The sequence below is a fragment of the Manacus vitellinus genome, unplaced genomic scaffold (assembly GCF_001715985.3).
Source record: "Manacus vitellinus isolate BGI_N305 unplaced genomic scaffold, ASM171598v3 scaffold_5_pilon, whole genome shotgun sequence".
NCBI classification, from domain to species: Eukaryota; Metazoa; Chordata; class Aves; order Passeriformes; family Pipridae; genus Manacus; species Manacus vitellinus.
Genome location: NW_021940682.1, coordinates 27,648,265 through 27,661,515, shown reverse-complemented (window position 1 = coordinate 27,661,515; position 13,251 = coordinate 27,648,265). Strand labels below are relative to the sequence as shown.

The following is a 13,251-nucleotide window of genomic DNA, read 5'->3' as shown; positions in this document are numbered from 1 at the left end:
TCAAGGCATAACAGTGAACAGAGTTGAGCGACTGATTCCTTGGGATTCTTTTTAGAATCTCAGCTCTGAAGAGCGCACAGGTGGAATTTTTGGTTGAATGGTTTTGGGTGGGGTCTTTTTGGTCTTTTTTCCCCTTTGTTTGGTTTGGTTTTTTTGTTTTGTTGGCTTTTTTTTGCCAGAAAGGTACAGAGTTAGTTAACTGTACAGTTCATCAGTACAGCTGTGTGACTGAGCAGTCAGGGTATACTTTATTATCCTTTCTCCAAGAGCAAGAACCTGTAAGCCATGACTTAACTTTGATTCCTACATCTACTTTCAAAGTCATTGCTTTCACCACTGTCTGTTCACTGGGCTATTCATGAATCTTAGAGTAATTGTGGATCAACCTTGTGGAACATAATACAAAGCTTCTTGATTTTTTTTGTCTTTAAAATATGGAAAATATTCTAAATATTTTTATATTTACAGGTAGTTGCAATCTCTTTTATGAAGTTAAATGGTCTAATATAAGAAATTCTTTTTCTTCAATAGCTTTCATATTGTCCAATGAATAATGAAAAGCTGATTATCAGAACTATTTATGACAACAGAGCTGTAGTGCAAAATCTGGCTCCTGGGACAGAATATATTTTTCATTTAAGGACAGTTAAAGGCTTGGATTCCTCTGTGGCTGTGGAGAAAAAAGTCATCACAAGTAAGAAAATACCTTATGTCGTTTTGAAAACCAGTAAATATTCAGAGACATTTAAATCATTGTTTGTAAGTGACTGAAAAGGGTCACGCATTTCAAAATGAAACTTTATCTTTGGGAGGCAAGTTCTGCCTCTTCTTTAGATACTTGTTTAAACAGGACCCTTCCACATAACACACTGGATTCAAGTTGAGGAGTGTAGACATAGTTGAAGATAGCTCTTTGAAAAACAAGGTGAACTCAAAATCCTTTCAGCTCTAACAGAGCCAGAATAGCTTCCTATACTTTGAGAAACACCTTGAATTTTGTTTACAATTGTTTCTGCATCTCTTAAGTTCTTGCAAGCCCGTAGTCTCAGATTGTAGGATTGTTCCTGTACAAGGCCACAGAATGCTTAATATAGTAAGAGAAATTGTGTTTCAGATAGCTTAACAAGGTCCAGAAACCAGTATCTTGCACTCATTTTCTGTCTCTGAGCAAGCATGTTTTCCAATACTCCTGTGACACAACATAAAAAGAGGGAAATTTTTTTTTGAAGAGTTTTGAAGAAAAAGATTTATATAGAATTCTGACTTGCCAAAGGGGATAAAAAGCAGCCAATTGTAATCAGGAAATAAATCAACTCCCACATTTATGTACATGCACATCGTAGACCTCCTCTCTTTTTCAGTGGATTTTCTATGGCTTGTTTGGGCTATAACTCCTTAACTGAGTTAATAGTCAAGGGGGCTCTATTTAGTTATTCAAAGATAAATGAATCTCTAAAAAAAGCCCCAGATCTAGTTCTGCAGATTCTTGATAATGAAAAGTGAAGCACAATAATCATTATCATGGTCCTAAACGTGATTTTTATCCTCAAGTAAATATTTTCAAGAGAATTGTGGATGAGTACAATGTATGGCTAAATTATGGAGAGTTTACTATATAATTTTAACGGTAAATCTTTAGGATTTTCTTTCATGTCGAATAATAAGAACATGTTAACTAATATTTTTTGGGAAAGTTTCAAGCAAGATAAATTAATAATTTAGATGATTCACTCTTTAGGAGGAATGGAAACATTTTTCTTTCCTAACTGCAGCTGTGCTGCAGAGGTTAATGGAGGTGTTATTTATAAATTATCTGCAATTTTAGGAATCTTCATGTAATCAAAAGGATTATTTAAAAGGGAAAAAAACAGTAATCACTGAGACTATGCTATTTACTGTGTTCCTAAGTGAACAGATGAACGGTTTTCCAAATTTATATGGCCTATGATGTATATTAGAAAACTTTAAACTGAATAAAATCACTACTTCTGCTTAAAAAGTGTTCCCATTCTCATTCTGTTTTACCAGTGAGCAGTGTTAGTGTTCTTACAGAAGATCTGATTAATTTGGAATTTTCTTCCATAAATTACATAATGCACACAGGAGATACATTCCCAGGTTTTACTCTGTGCAACATTATGGCACAGTTTACTACATAGCCATACGAACATAGTTCTAAAATTTGTATCAATATTTCACAATGCTATGAACTCTTAATTAGTTTAAATAAAAAATATCTATTTTTAAAAACTAGTATTTTCTTATGTTTTAAGGACTAGTGATTAAATTTTTCATTATCAATCTGAATAATTTTTATGTAGAACCTGCTGGGATATGTGGTCTGACATTAAAAATGGTAAATAGTTCATCTGCAACTGTAATGTGGAATCCAACCAAGACAAACTTCACTTCTTATAAAGCATCTTTATCAAACGACACCTTTATAAAAATGTTAAGGATTCCAGGAACACTGACTGACTTCACTGTTATGAACTTGACTGCTGGTGGCATTTACAACTTCACACTGCAAAGAGTGAAAGGAAATACTGAAGGAGCTTCTTCTTTCATTGAATTTGTAACAGGTCTGTACAGTTTCTTGCTTTCTCTTTGCCAATGAATGGTAACTGCCACTAACAATTCATGTTTAGCTTTTTAGATCTCACTTCATAGCATAACACTGAAATTTCAGGAGATCTTGCATGTAATAGTTTGCTTTCGTTCTGGACATACATTACTTATACCCTATCCAACCTGCATGTAGAGATACACTACCAGAAACATTATGTCTTTAGCTGTGTTGCATTTCTTTTGGCCAGTTTCAGGTCTTATCCTGCAAGGAGTTACACATGAGCTGTGTTTTACCTTACCTCATTTCAGTAGGTTTTTTACAGTCAGTGAAGTTAAACAGGTTTAGAAATGTTTGTAGAGTTAAGGCTTTAGATTGTAAGCTACACTCTGAGATTAATCCTGGGTTGTATAAAAAGACCTCTAAAAGCATAAAATCCAGCTTTAAAGGAAGTTGAGATCCATGGAAATAGTAGCACTGATGATAGCAGCAGGACTTAAAATTTATAGGTATATACCAAAAGGAAGAAACTATGCTCTCAGTTAAACTTGTCCACCTCCACTATTATTCTTATATTTTTTGTTCTGTTAGTGTTAAAATAAAGCAACGAATTAAAAATGAAAATGAGACAATACAGACTGAATATAACATCTAAAGTTAATATTTGTATATTTTAATATTTTAGATTATTTTATGGCAGAACTGGAGTAATCTGTTTGAAACAATTCTGCAACTTTGAATAGTCAGTGCAAAGAGTTTGTGAAAGATATATAATCTAAGCAGATTTAGAGCAAATAAAAAAGGAGTGGAGCTCTTTCAGGGTGGAAGCAATATGATATTCAGACTGTGCAGTACGATACTAATGTGTAAACAGTGTTAGAAGATTTAGTCTGAATTCTGGAGAACCATATTAGTAAAGCAGACAGAGAACTGAGTGCAAGGGTAGTGGTGAATTTGAAATGTGGCAAATAGCATCACTGACTGGGCTTGCTCTGAGAGATAAGCATAGGGAAAGCTGTTAGTTGTGCATATGTTCCAGAGTAGAAAGGAGACAGATACACAAGGCTACATTTTAATGGCCTATTGAAGAACTTAATATTTGATTCATTATTAGGCTTAGAGTGGATGATTCATATTTAAAGGTGCATTTAAAGGCAGATGAAAATGAGGTAGTGTGACAGGAGCAGGTGGGAACTTGACTTTAATAAAAGGAACAGACTACCCAAATTTTGGGGACTTAACTCACTAGAGTTCATGGAATTACTAGGATTACAAATACATGAAATGTATAAAAGAGTTAAGAACCTGCTAGCAGCAGAACAAGCACCAGCTGTATGTTGAATTTCAACAGCAACTCTACTTATGTCAGTAGTAGTAGTGCTAACTTTAAGGCTGAGGGCAGCAGAAACACCAGGACTGTTCAGCAGTGTTAACTGAACACTGGGCAGAGATCCTTGAGCTTGCTCTCTGGGAATGGAGATTTCCACACAGTGTACTTGGGAGCCTATCAGCCAAGTCTCAGAGCTAGTATAGCAACTGTAGTACCCAGACTAATTAGCAATTATCCTTCATGTAGTAAGTAAACTCTTCTTGGATACTTTTACATTTAGTTGTACCTACCAATATATTTTTCAAGGGCGTTAATGTCTTTTATTCCAAAATTCTCTTTCAGAACCTGCAAAACCAGAAGGACTTAGATTCTTCAATGTTTCATCATATTTTTTTTCACTGTATTGGACACTACCATATGGACTTGTAGACAGATTTCATGTGGATCTTATTCCTGATCATGCTTCTGTTGTTATCCTAGATCTTGGAGTTAGGAAGTATCAAGTATGTGCTTTTATTACAGAACTTGCATGGCCAGCTTTTCCTTATGCACTTTGCTGGTGAGAAATTGAAGCTTTCCCCCTTAGCTGTTTAATGTGAATATGAATATGAAAGTGTTAATGAAAAATTGGTGAGAGCAAATTTCAGCAAACAAAGTTTGTTACTTAACAAGTAGTGAATTTACTTTTTTTTTAAAGTCTACTAGGAGGATACAGCCAGTCATCCAAGGGTTCATGAATAGTTTAACAAGGGAAGGGCAGGGCTATTGAGTAATACAGACTCATTAATTGTGCACTTGCCAGGAAGATCTGCTCTTAAATCATTAATGCAGGCAACACTTCACTGCTAAGCCATCAAAAAGATATAGGAGCACTTTTTGATTCTGCGGTCTGGAAATTATAACAGTGTTAACAGAAATAATGGTTGTTCTGGATATTTTGCTTTTTTTTTTCATTGGAACTGCAAAGATACAGGTATTTTATATAGCGGCTTGCTAAAAAAAATTAATTATATTGATTTCAAAGGATGGGCTAGCTTAAGGGTCAAAAACTTGTTTTTCAGGTTGCTTTTTTGTTCATTCTTTCCAAGAGGAATTTTATAATGCCTCATCTTTACTTTGATAATGATAACACAGAAAAACCTGTATAGATACATTGATAAGTGATTCTCTGATAAAATTAATAGTTAATTTTGTTGTTCTTTAATATTGAATGTTATACTTATCTTAGGGAGGATAGTTAAATAAGATAGCAAAATACTGTAGTGTAGCCAACAGATGTAACCTACTATCTTTTACTGTTGCAAATTCTGTTATATCTTTAAAAGCTTATTAACAGATCACTTTCAGTAATGAAATGATTAAATTTTTCTGTGATTTTTTTTCTGTTTTATTTTCTGTTTGTTTGTTTTTTCATTTTAATGTTTCTTGGTAAAAGACTTAAATAAATCTATGTCTTATTTCAGGCTGATTTTTCTAATACTATTCCTGGAACAACATACAATGTTACAGTGTCTGCAGTTTCTTCTTCACTTTATAGTTCACCTGCAAGTAGAACAGTGACAACAAATGTGACAAGTGAGTTAAAAATGACTGATGAAATTTCGTTGATTTTTTTTTTAAATAAACTTTTTTGTGTTATTATATGCACAGTAGTATCCAAGAAATTATAATCAGTTTTGAACAGTGATTAAAATCTTTCATCTTCTTTAACTGTTTAAAAATACACTGAATCTGATCTGTTCTATGAGAGCATGAGAATTTTCAAGCTTTTGAAAAATTTGCTATTGTGTTATGTAGTAATATCCATACCCCAATTTATATGTATAGTGGCACATACAGAAATGTTCGGAGATATTTAAAAAAAAAAAGTAGCCATATCAGATGTGTTTTTTAAGACAGTGAATTTGCTTTTGACATGTGTCATGGAAAAGAACTTTAATTAAGAATGCTGGAATATGTCAAATATCAAACTATCATGAAAGTGTGTTTTTAAGACAAAGATCTTGAGCATTACATTTTTTACATTCTTACAGGAGAATAGTTCCAGTGCTCCAAAATTCATTTAATCGTTTTTGTAATAGGACTTTAGCCAGAAAAAAAGTGTTTTTTTCAAAAGTACATCAATTTTCGGTAGTTTTATGAGTTTATGCTGGTAGATGATTTAATTTCTCTATAGAATCTGTGAATCTGTCTCCATTATTAGGAAAATTAATTAACAACTGGGTTATATGTGTATGGTTTTTTTTAGATCCTGGACCCCCTGTGTACCTTGCAGGTGAAAGAGTGGGCTCTGCTGGGATTCTGCTGTCATGGAATACACCACTGCATCCAAATGGCAGAATTCTCTCCTATATTGTTAAATATAAAGAAGTCTGCCCATGGAGGCAAACAACTTATACACAGGTCACAACAAAGCCAGATAGTTTGGAAGTTCTTCTCACCAATCTTAATCCTGGAACAACTTATGAAATTATGGTAAAAGCTTTACAAATGACTCTTAGTATTTTGAATTCTGATTAATTGTAAATTGTGTAAGTTTATAGTAGGTCCCTATAGAGTTTTCAGAGGGACATTGCTAATAAATTGTTGCCATATTACAAAATACACTAGTCAGGTATTTGTTTACAGTAATGTTTTTGAATGTACTTAAAAATATTTCCAACCAAAATTGTATTGAAATGTAGTTTCTTCTATTGATATTCTTATTGAAATATGGCATTATGTGCTAAAATATGAAAAGCAAAGGGTAGAATTTTCAGAAACATCTAAATCCATCCTCATCTTCATTGAGTTTTAATCTTTCAAATGACTGGTGCACTTTGGATATTACACATAGATTTCTAAATCATCTCAGCCAGATCCAGAAAAGCAGGTCTTCTATGTATGGAACTTGTTTATATTGAGATTAGGCACTCCTGATCCATCTCTGAACTCTTCAACAATACATGACTTCAAGTGGACACAAATTAACTGCTATTCTCTTGGCAGTAGTTGCCAAGCAATTCTTTGCCTGACTTACTGTTTCACAAGAACCTCGGAGAGGTTCCTCTTTTCAAAATCAAGAATTAAATGAAATTATGTTTTTGATTCATTACATATCATGACCCTGAGATTAGCTCAGCTTTATTAGCAGGGTGCTAATAAAGCCAAGGTTGTAGGTTTGATCCCTGTTGGACCCTTTATTTAAGAGTTGGACTTGATGATCCTTCTTGGGTCTCTTCCATCTTAGAATATTCTCTGATTCTGTGATGTAATTTCATACAGCACAAACCTATAAAGAAAATTGAAGTTGACCAAGCTAGGAATAAGGCTGTGCAAGGATCCTTTGTAAGGGTGGTGTGTGTATGTAAGAAAGTAAAAAATGTAATTATGCCTACCATTGTGGGAAAGTTGCTCACTGTCAATCTAGTGCTGATGACTGTGCTGATAAAGCCAGTATATCCACAGCTTGAGAAATTTTTATCATTTAAACTCCTGCCTCCGGTCATCTGCTAAAAAACCCCACCCCCCAAAAGAAAAAAGTTTTTCTACTATTTGATAAAAGCATTAACACTTGGGATCTAAGCAGATCAATCTCCTCAGATAAATGACATTATTAAGAGAACTCAATTTGCAATCAGGAGTACCACCAGAGCTCTTCTGTGGGGTTCATTATTAAAGGTTGTGGAAATTACATTCTTTGCTCAATATATAAATCTTCCTTGGGAAAACTATGAGGCATTTTAAATAATTTGTTTTATTTAGCAGTAATTTGCCCTTTCTTGATATATATGGGAAGAAATTTTTCCCATTCCTGATGCCTGAAACATTGCTCTTAGAGCAGAATTTGATTCAATGATTTGTGACCCACTAATAACCACTAAGGTGGAACACTTTCTACTTCATATATGTGTACAAAAAGAAATATGACTTGTTTTCCTTCTCTGGAGGAATTTCTTGTGGTTCTTTGGTTAATGTTTGGGGTCTATTGTATCATTAGAAGTAGCTCTTGAATTTTGTATAAGTGAAAATTCTTCACTGTTTTAGGGTACCTGGCTTGATCCTTTTGTGAAATTCTTTCTGGTAAATAATGTGACATTACAGTTCATCAGAGCTTATAAGATTTGAATATAGGTTTCCAACCTGTTTGTAACAGTCCAGTCTTAATTTCTTTACATCTAATAAAAAACCAAAACAAAACACTTATAAAGGAATAGCAGTTACAAGAGTTAATTTTCTAAATGCTGAAGAGCTATGGATAATTTTGAACATCTGATCATCGATAATTTTGTGAAATTATGCATGGAATATTTTTTTTCTAAACTTAAATAATCGGTGACAACATAAGTCAAAGCATAAAAATTAACATGCCTTCCAAATGTAAACTGCAGCTATTGAACCTTGGATAGTACTTTGTTATCTGCGCAGTAAAATTGTCCTTTTAAAATGTTTCCAAGACTTTTTGTACAATGACTCTTTTTGTGGCAGTGGTGTCTAGAAGTTACCAGTACATTGTGTAAGCATTTATTTTGATTTTTCTTCACAGCTTATCAGTGCTTGTAGCTGAAACCTTTACCATACAAATTTTTGCATACTTACGTCATAGTAACTTCGAGTTGTCTTGAAACTACACATATGAAATAGGAGTTTCCATGTCTATCTTAATGCTAATTTTTCTTTCTGAACTCTTTTTTTTGAGATGAGATAAAACCCAGTGTTTAGGTGAGGATATGGCTTTAGATTTATGTAATGCAATGTAAAAACTGTCAGAATTTTCTGACTGCCTGTCAGTCCCCTGAAGCTCTCCAGTCAATTTTCTCAGCTACTGCAATTACTGTGGAATTCACCAATGCTTAAGGAGGTTTCAAGTCATTGTCTCTGTGATGCACAGTTAGGTAGGATTGGCTATAATCATGAGGTGTGTGTGCATGGGGGGCATGTTTGTATGGCTTAGGAAGGAGCTAGCCAGTGACACAGATTCTCCTTTACATCCTAGATGTAAAGAATACACTACCTTGTATTTCTTTGCTGTGTTTTTCTGCTAGGGCTTAGTCCTTTTGTTTAAACAGCTTTACAGTCTTTGAAAGATGCACTGTTTAGTGCTGAGAAGTGATTAGAACAAGTTTCCCTGTCTGACCTGTGGGCTCCCTCTACTTTTTTTTTCCCTTCCTGTGTGCTGTCTGTCACTTCTATAGTGATCCACACTTAGTTTTACACATCTGCCCCTTCTCACCCTGTGTTCCCCTAGGTCTGTGCTGTCAGGTCCCTCAGTGCCACTGCCATACCTTTGTTGCTTGACGTTGGCAGGAGGGAATGACCCTGGAGAAAGCTGGAGAGCTTTTCACTTTGCTTCTTCTTTCACACACCTCTCAACAACACTCTTGGAATTTTGCTCATGTTTTACCTTTTGTTGTCTCTTTCACTTATCAAAATAAGAAGTTAGACTTCATTCCTCTTTATTTGTAAGTAGTGCATGCTATGGCCCATCACTGCATCAAGTTGTCACTAAGTCCTGTATTGTGAAGCGAACAGCATTATTGTTTTGTTTATCTTCACAAAATCTCAATGTAGTGCCCTTCTGAGCACTACATTGAGCACTGAAGCACATCTACCATAAAGTGCATCCACAGTTCCCTGACATTTTGTCTTTCCACAAAAAGACATGTTTTCCTTGGGTTTCTTCTCTGAGGGAGGTTGACCTGCTCTTGCTATTCTTCATGAGACAGAGAAATAAAAGAGAACATATATTCCTTTTTACTCTTTTAACTCATAGTAAGTAAAATAGGATTGTGAAAGCTGGTTTAAGTGAATTATGTTAAGGAACAAGAGTGTCACTGATGTTATTCCTATGGTTGAGTGCCATAAAATAGGGACTCAGCACTTCTGATGAAAATCACACGTGATTTCCTCCATTTCTTATGCTGTTTCCTACTTCCTCCCTTTTATTTTTCTACATTTATATATTGAATATAAATTTAAACAGTGCAACTAGAAAAGGCATATTTGTTTGTATATTTACAGTTTAAAAGCTAGAAGTTGAATCTCTGTGTATCCTTGAGATTTTCAGATTCCTGAAACTATATATTCTATAGATTCTCTAATGTGAATTCTTTTTTTTTTTCTGTAGGTTGCTGCTGAGAACAGTGCTGGTATTGGAGTATTTAGTGATCTTTTCCTTTTTCAGACTGCAGAAAGTGGTAATTTTAATAAAGCTGCTAGTTATTTTAATTAAATCTACTCTAATTTGTTCAAATAAACTATCCACGGTAAAATTCGTACTTGAAAAAATTCTAATGCATTTAGAACAAAATCATAATTTTTTTCTTATTCTCTCACTCAGTGGCAAAGATTTATTTTGTTCTATTTGCTAATAACAGCATTTAAGGTGTGCACATATGGGTGTCTCTTGTATGCAAGGTCTGTTTCTGTTAGGCTTTTCCTATGCCAGTTTCTAGGTAGGCTGCTTCCAGAAAGTAAGGTCACAGGAGAGCAGAGCTACGTATTAAGTGGACCCATCTGTTGTTGCCTGCAACAGTACCAGGAGATAGATTTTGTTTTGGGGTCAGCTCTGGCATTGCCTACTTAAATCAATCTGTATTGGTTTAGTGCTGGGTTCTAAGAAGCCTTGCACAGAAACTATTGTACTAAATTTTTATGTCTTAATTCTGAAAAAAAATCTGAAATGAAAATAAAAATTAGAGGTTTTTTTTAAGATTAAAAAAACATAGTTTGAATTTGCATAATCTTACTCGTGCTCCAGGAGCACTTGTGCCTTGGCTGAAGAGCTGGCACCAGTCCAATTACATCAGGATGAACCAGTCTCAGTGGAATACAGAATTCATGCTGCCATGGCAGTGACTGTCCTTCTGTGTTTAGGCTACTTTCTGTTTCTATGCAAGCTTCAGAGTGAGATATCTCAATTAATGTCAGAAAATCATTGCTCTGCATGAGATTTCTAAGATAATGCAATAATATATGAAACCAAATATGAGAAGGAGGAGTAAACTTGACACATGGAGCTATGAAAAATTATTATTCTTCACTATTCTAAGTACATTATTGCTGGTGGAAAACCATATTTCTGTGAGCTTTATGATTTATTCATCTTTGAGAGAGGACAACACTTACATTTTCCATATGAGAACATAAGCTTTTTACTTTTTGATGCATTTCTGACTACATTTTTATTAAGGCTAAAATCACTTATTATGAATGCAATTGTAAGATTTCTTCAAATTCTAGGTGAGTTATGTGTCACTGATATTACATTTGTACTTTTACCTTCTTAACCTTTTTTTTGTTTTAAGTCTTGCTTTGATGGCTAAAGAAAGCCAAACATCTTGATTAACATGCAGATGTGCAGTTTGAAGTAAGAAAGTTAACCAGAAAATAAAATTATTTAAATTTAAAGGCTGTGGTCTGGGAAAGGGGAGAAGAAATGAAAGGTCTGGAAAAGACTTAGCAGGACTAAAAGCACTAAATGGGAAGCTTGGAGGAGCTGTCTTAATTCACCCATGAAAGATCTGCAATTGTGGAATGCTGGTTTTTTTAAAATAGTGTAAACAGCTAACCCTTTTCTCCGTAGTATCAAGGCTACCTATTACAGGACTTGCTGCAGACTGTGCTACATGTAGGCAGGACTAAGAGAGAGGGACTACTCTAATTTGCAGGAAAGTCCAGATAGCATGTAAAATCTCATTTAGATGCTGCATGTCATTCTTTTGTGCTATGATTAATACAGATACTCTGACAAAAGGCCACAGAAACTGTCACTGATACAAAGAACACCATTTCTGCAGTAATAGTGAATAGTCTGTTTAAAGTGAGTTATTTAAAGCTACCGTAAATCTATATGCAGCTGAAAAGATGACACAGGTAAAGTGAAATAAAATGCCCAGTGTTGTCAGATGCTCTTAAACAAACAAAAATGGACAAAATTTTGCTACTTTTGCAATAGTAGGTGACTTTCTTCTAGAAAGAATATTTTTAAGCTGACCAAACCAATTACTATATTATCATGAGACTGAAATAGTTATATTTCTTACTTAAACTATATAGAGAAAGAGCTGGTTGTATATCAGCTGCTTTACATGTGTTTGTGAATGATTGTTATCTATTTGCTCCAGGGTTTGGAAACTAGAAATGGCATTACCAAAAAAAAAAAAAAAAAAAGGAAGAATTTTCTTTTTTTTCAATGCTGAGAAGAAAAGTTTATCTTACTGCTTTTGTTTGTTTTGTTTTCAAGCTCCAGGTAAAGTAGTGAATCTCACAGTTGAAGCCTTAAATTCTTCAGCTGTAAATCTGATCTGGTTTCTACCTCGGCAACCAAATGGAAAGATAACTAGTTTCAAGATTAGTGTGAAACACGCAAGAAGTGGAATTGTAGTGAAAGATGTCTTGGTTAAAGTAGAGGACCTTCTGTCTGGGAGGTTGCCAGAATGTAATGTAAGTGCTATAAACCTTTTAAACTAGAAATAGACTCATCCCACAGAATTTAGTTTTACATTGAATATGGTTATACATTTGAATTTTGAGACATAAAAAGTGGAGAGGCTTGCTTTTCAGAACAATTACAAATGCCTTACAAACTTAGACCCAAGGTAGGATATAATGGTTGAAGAAAAATCATTCTGTTTAAAATCATTTAAGCGGAATGCTTTTCCTTGAAAAGCTCAGTTTAATCAAAGTAAAAATGTTAAGAAAGATTAAATTTGGTATCCATTTAACAAAAAATCGCAAAATAGATCATTTTTGTTCAGTTTTCATTTAATTTTTTTTTGTTTGTTTGTTTTATAGGATATTCAGTTAGAAAAAAAACAAGAACTCAAGGAATTTTTTTGGTCAGTGAAGACATAGAGTAATATTAATGTCCTATTTTTTATGTAGCATGATAATGCTTTTTATATTTCGAAAATATGCTTTATTCTATTGCATTTCAATATTTTTGAAATACTTCTCATATCAAAATGAAAAGATGCATGATTATCAGAGTGATTTTCAAAAATACATTTGTAGTCTAAGTTGTTCTTAAAATAAGCATTCATTGAAAATTTTCTGAATTTTAACTATTAATTGCATTCAGACCTGTAACCACTGTATACCTTTCAGAATTTCTTGAGGAAAGTTCTCTTTTCTAGCATTTATTCTCCTTTTCCTTCTTACTCTGAGGACAGTGTTGCAACTACTCAAACTTTTTTCTTTTTTTCTTTTTTTTTCCCCTCCATTTTTTTAGGCTTAATATTTTAATGAAAAATGTAGATGAATGAAAAAGTATGATAACTTTGGTTTCAGATTTTATTTGGAAAACCGTCTTAGGCATTGCGAAGGTTCCTGATGCCAGGCTGATTTAATTCAGCACTGAGAAGGCAGACTGCCA

General features: G+C 33.9%; 1 protein-coding gene across 1 annotated transcript in view; it reads left to right on the top strand.

Moving 5' to 3' along the window:
• The first annotated feature begins 577 nt into the window (after positions 1-577).
• PTPRQ (protein tyrosine phosphatase receptor type Q) overlaps positions 578-13,251 on the top strand; it is a 107,210-nt gene continuing 94,536 nt past the window's right edge. The window contains exons 1-7 of the mRNA XM_025895953.2: positions 578-694; positions 2,322-2,582; positions 4,239-4,399; positions 5,360-5,471; positions 6,145-6,371; positions 10,003-10,072; positions 12,121-12,320. Coding sequence (XP_025751738.2) covers positions 2,354-2,582; positions 4,239-4,399; positions 5,360-5,471; positions 6,145-6,371; positions 10,003-10,072; positions 12,121-12,320 — 999 coding nt within the window. The 5' untranslated portion in view covers positions 578-694; positions 2,322-2,353. The remainder of the gene's footprint in view (positions 695-2,321; positions 2,583-4,238; positions 4,400-5,359; positions 5,472-6,144; positions 6,372-10,002; positions 10,073-12,120; positions 12,321-13,251) is intronic.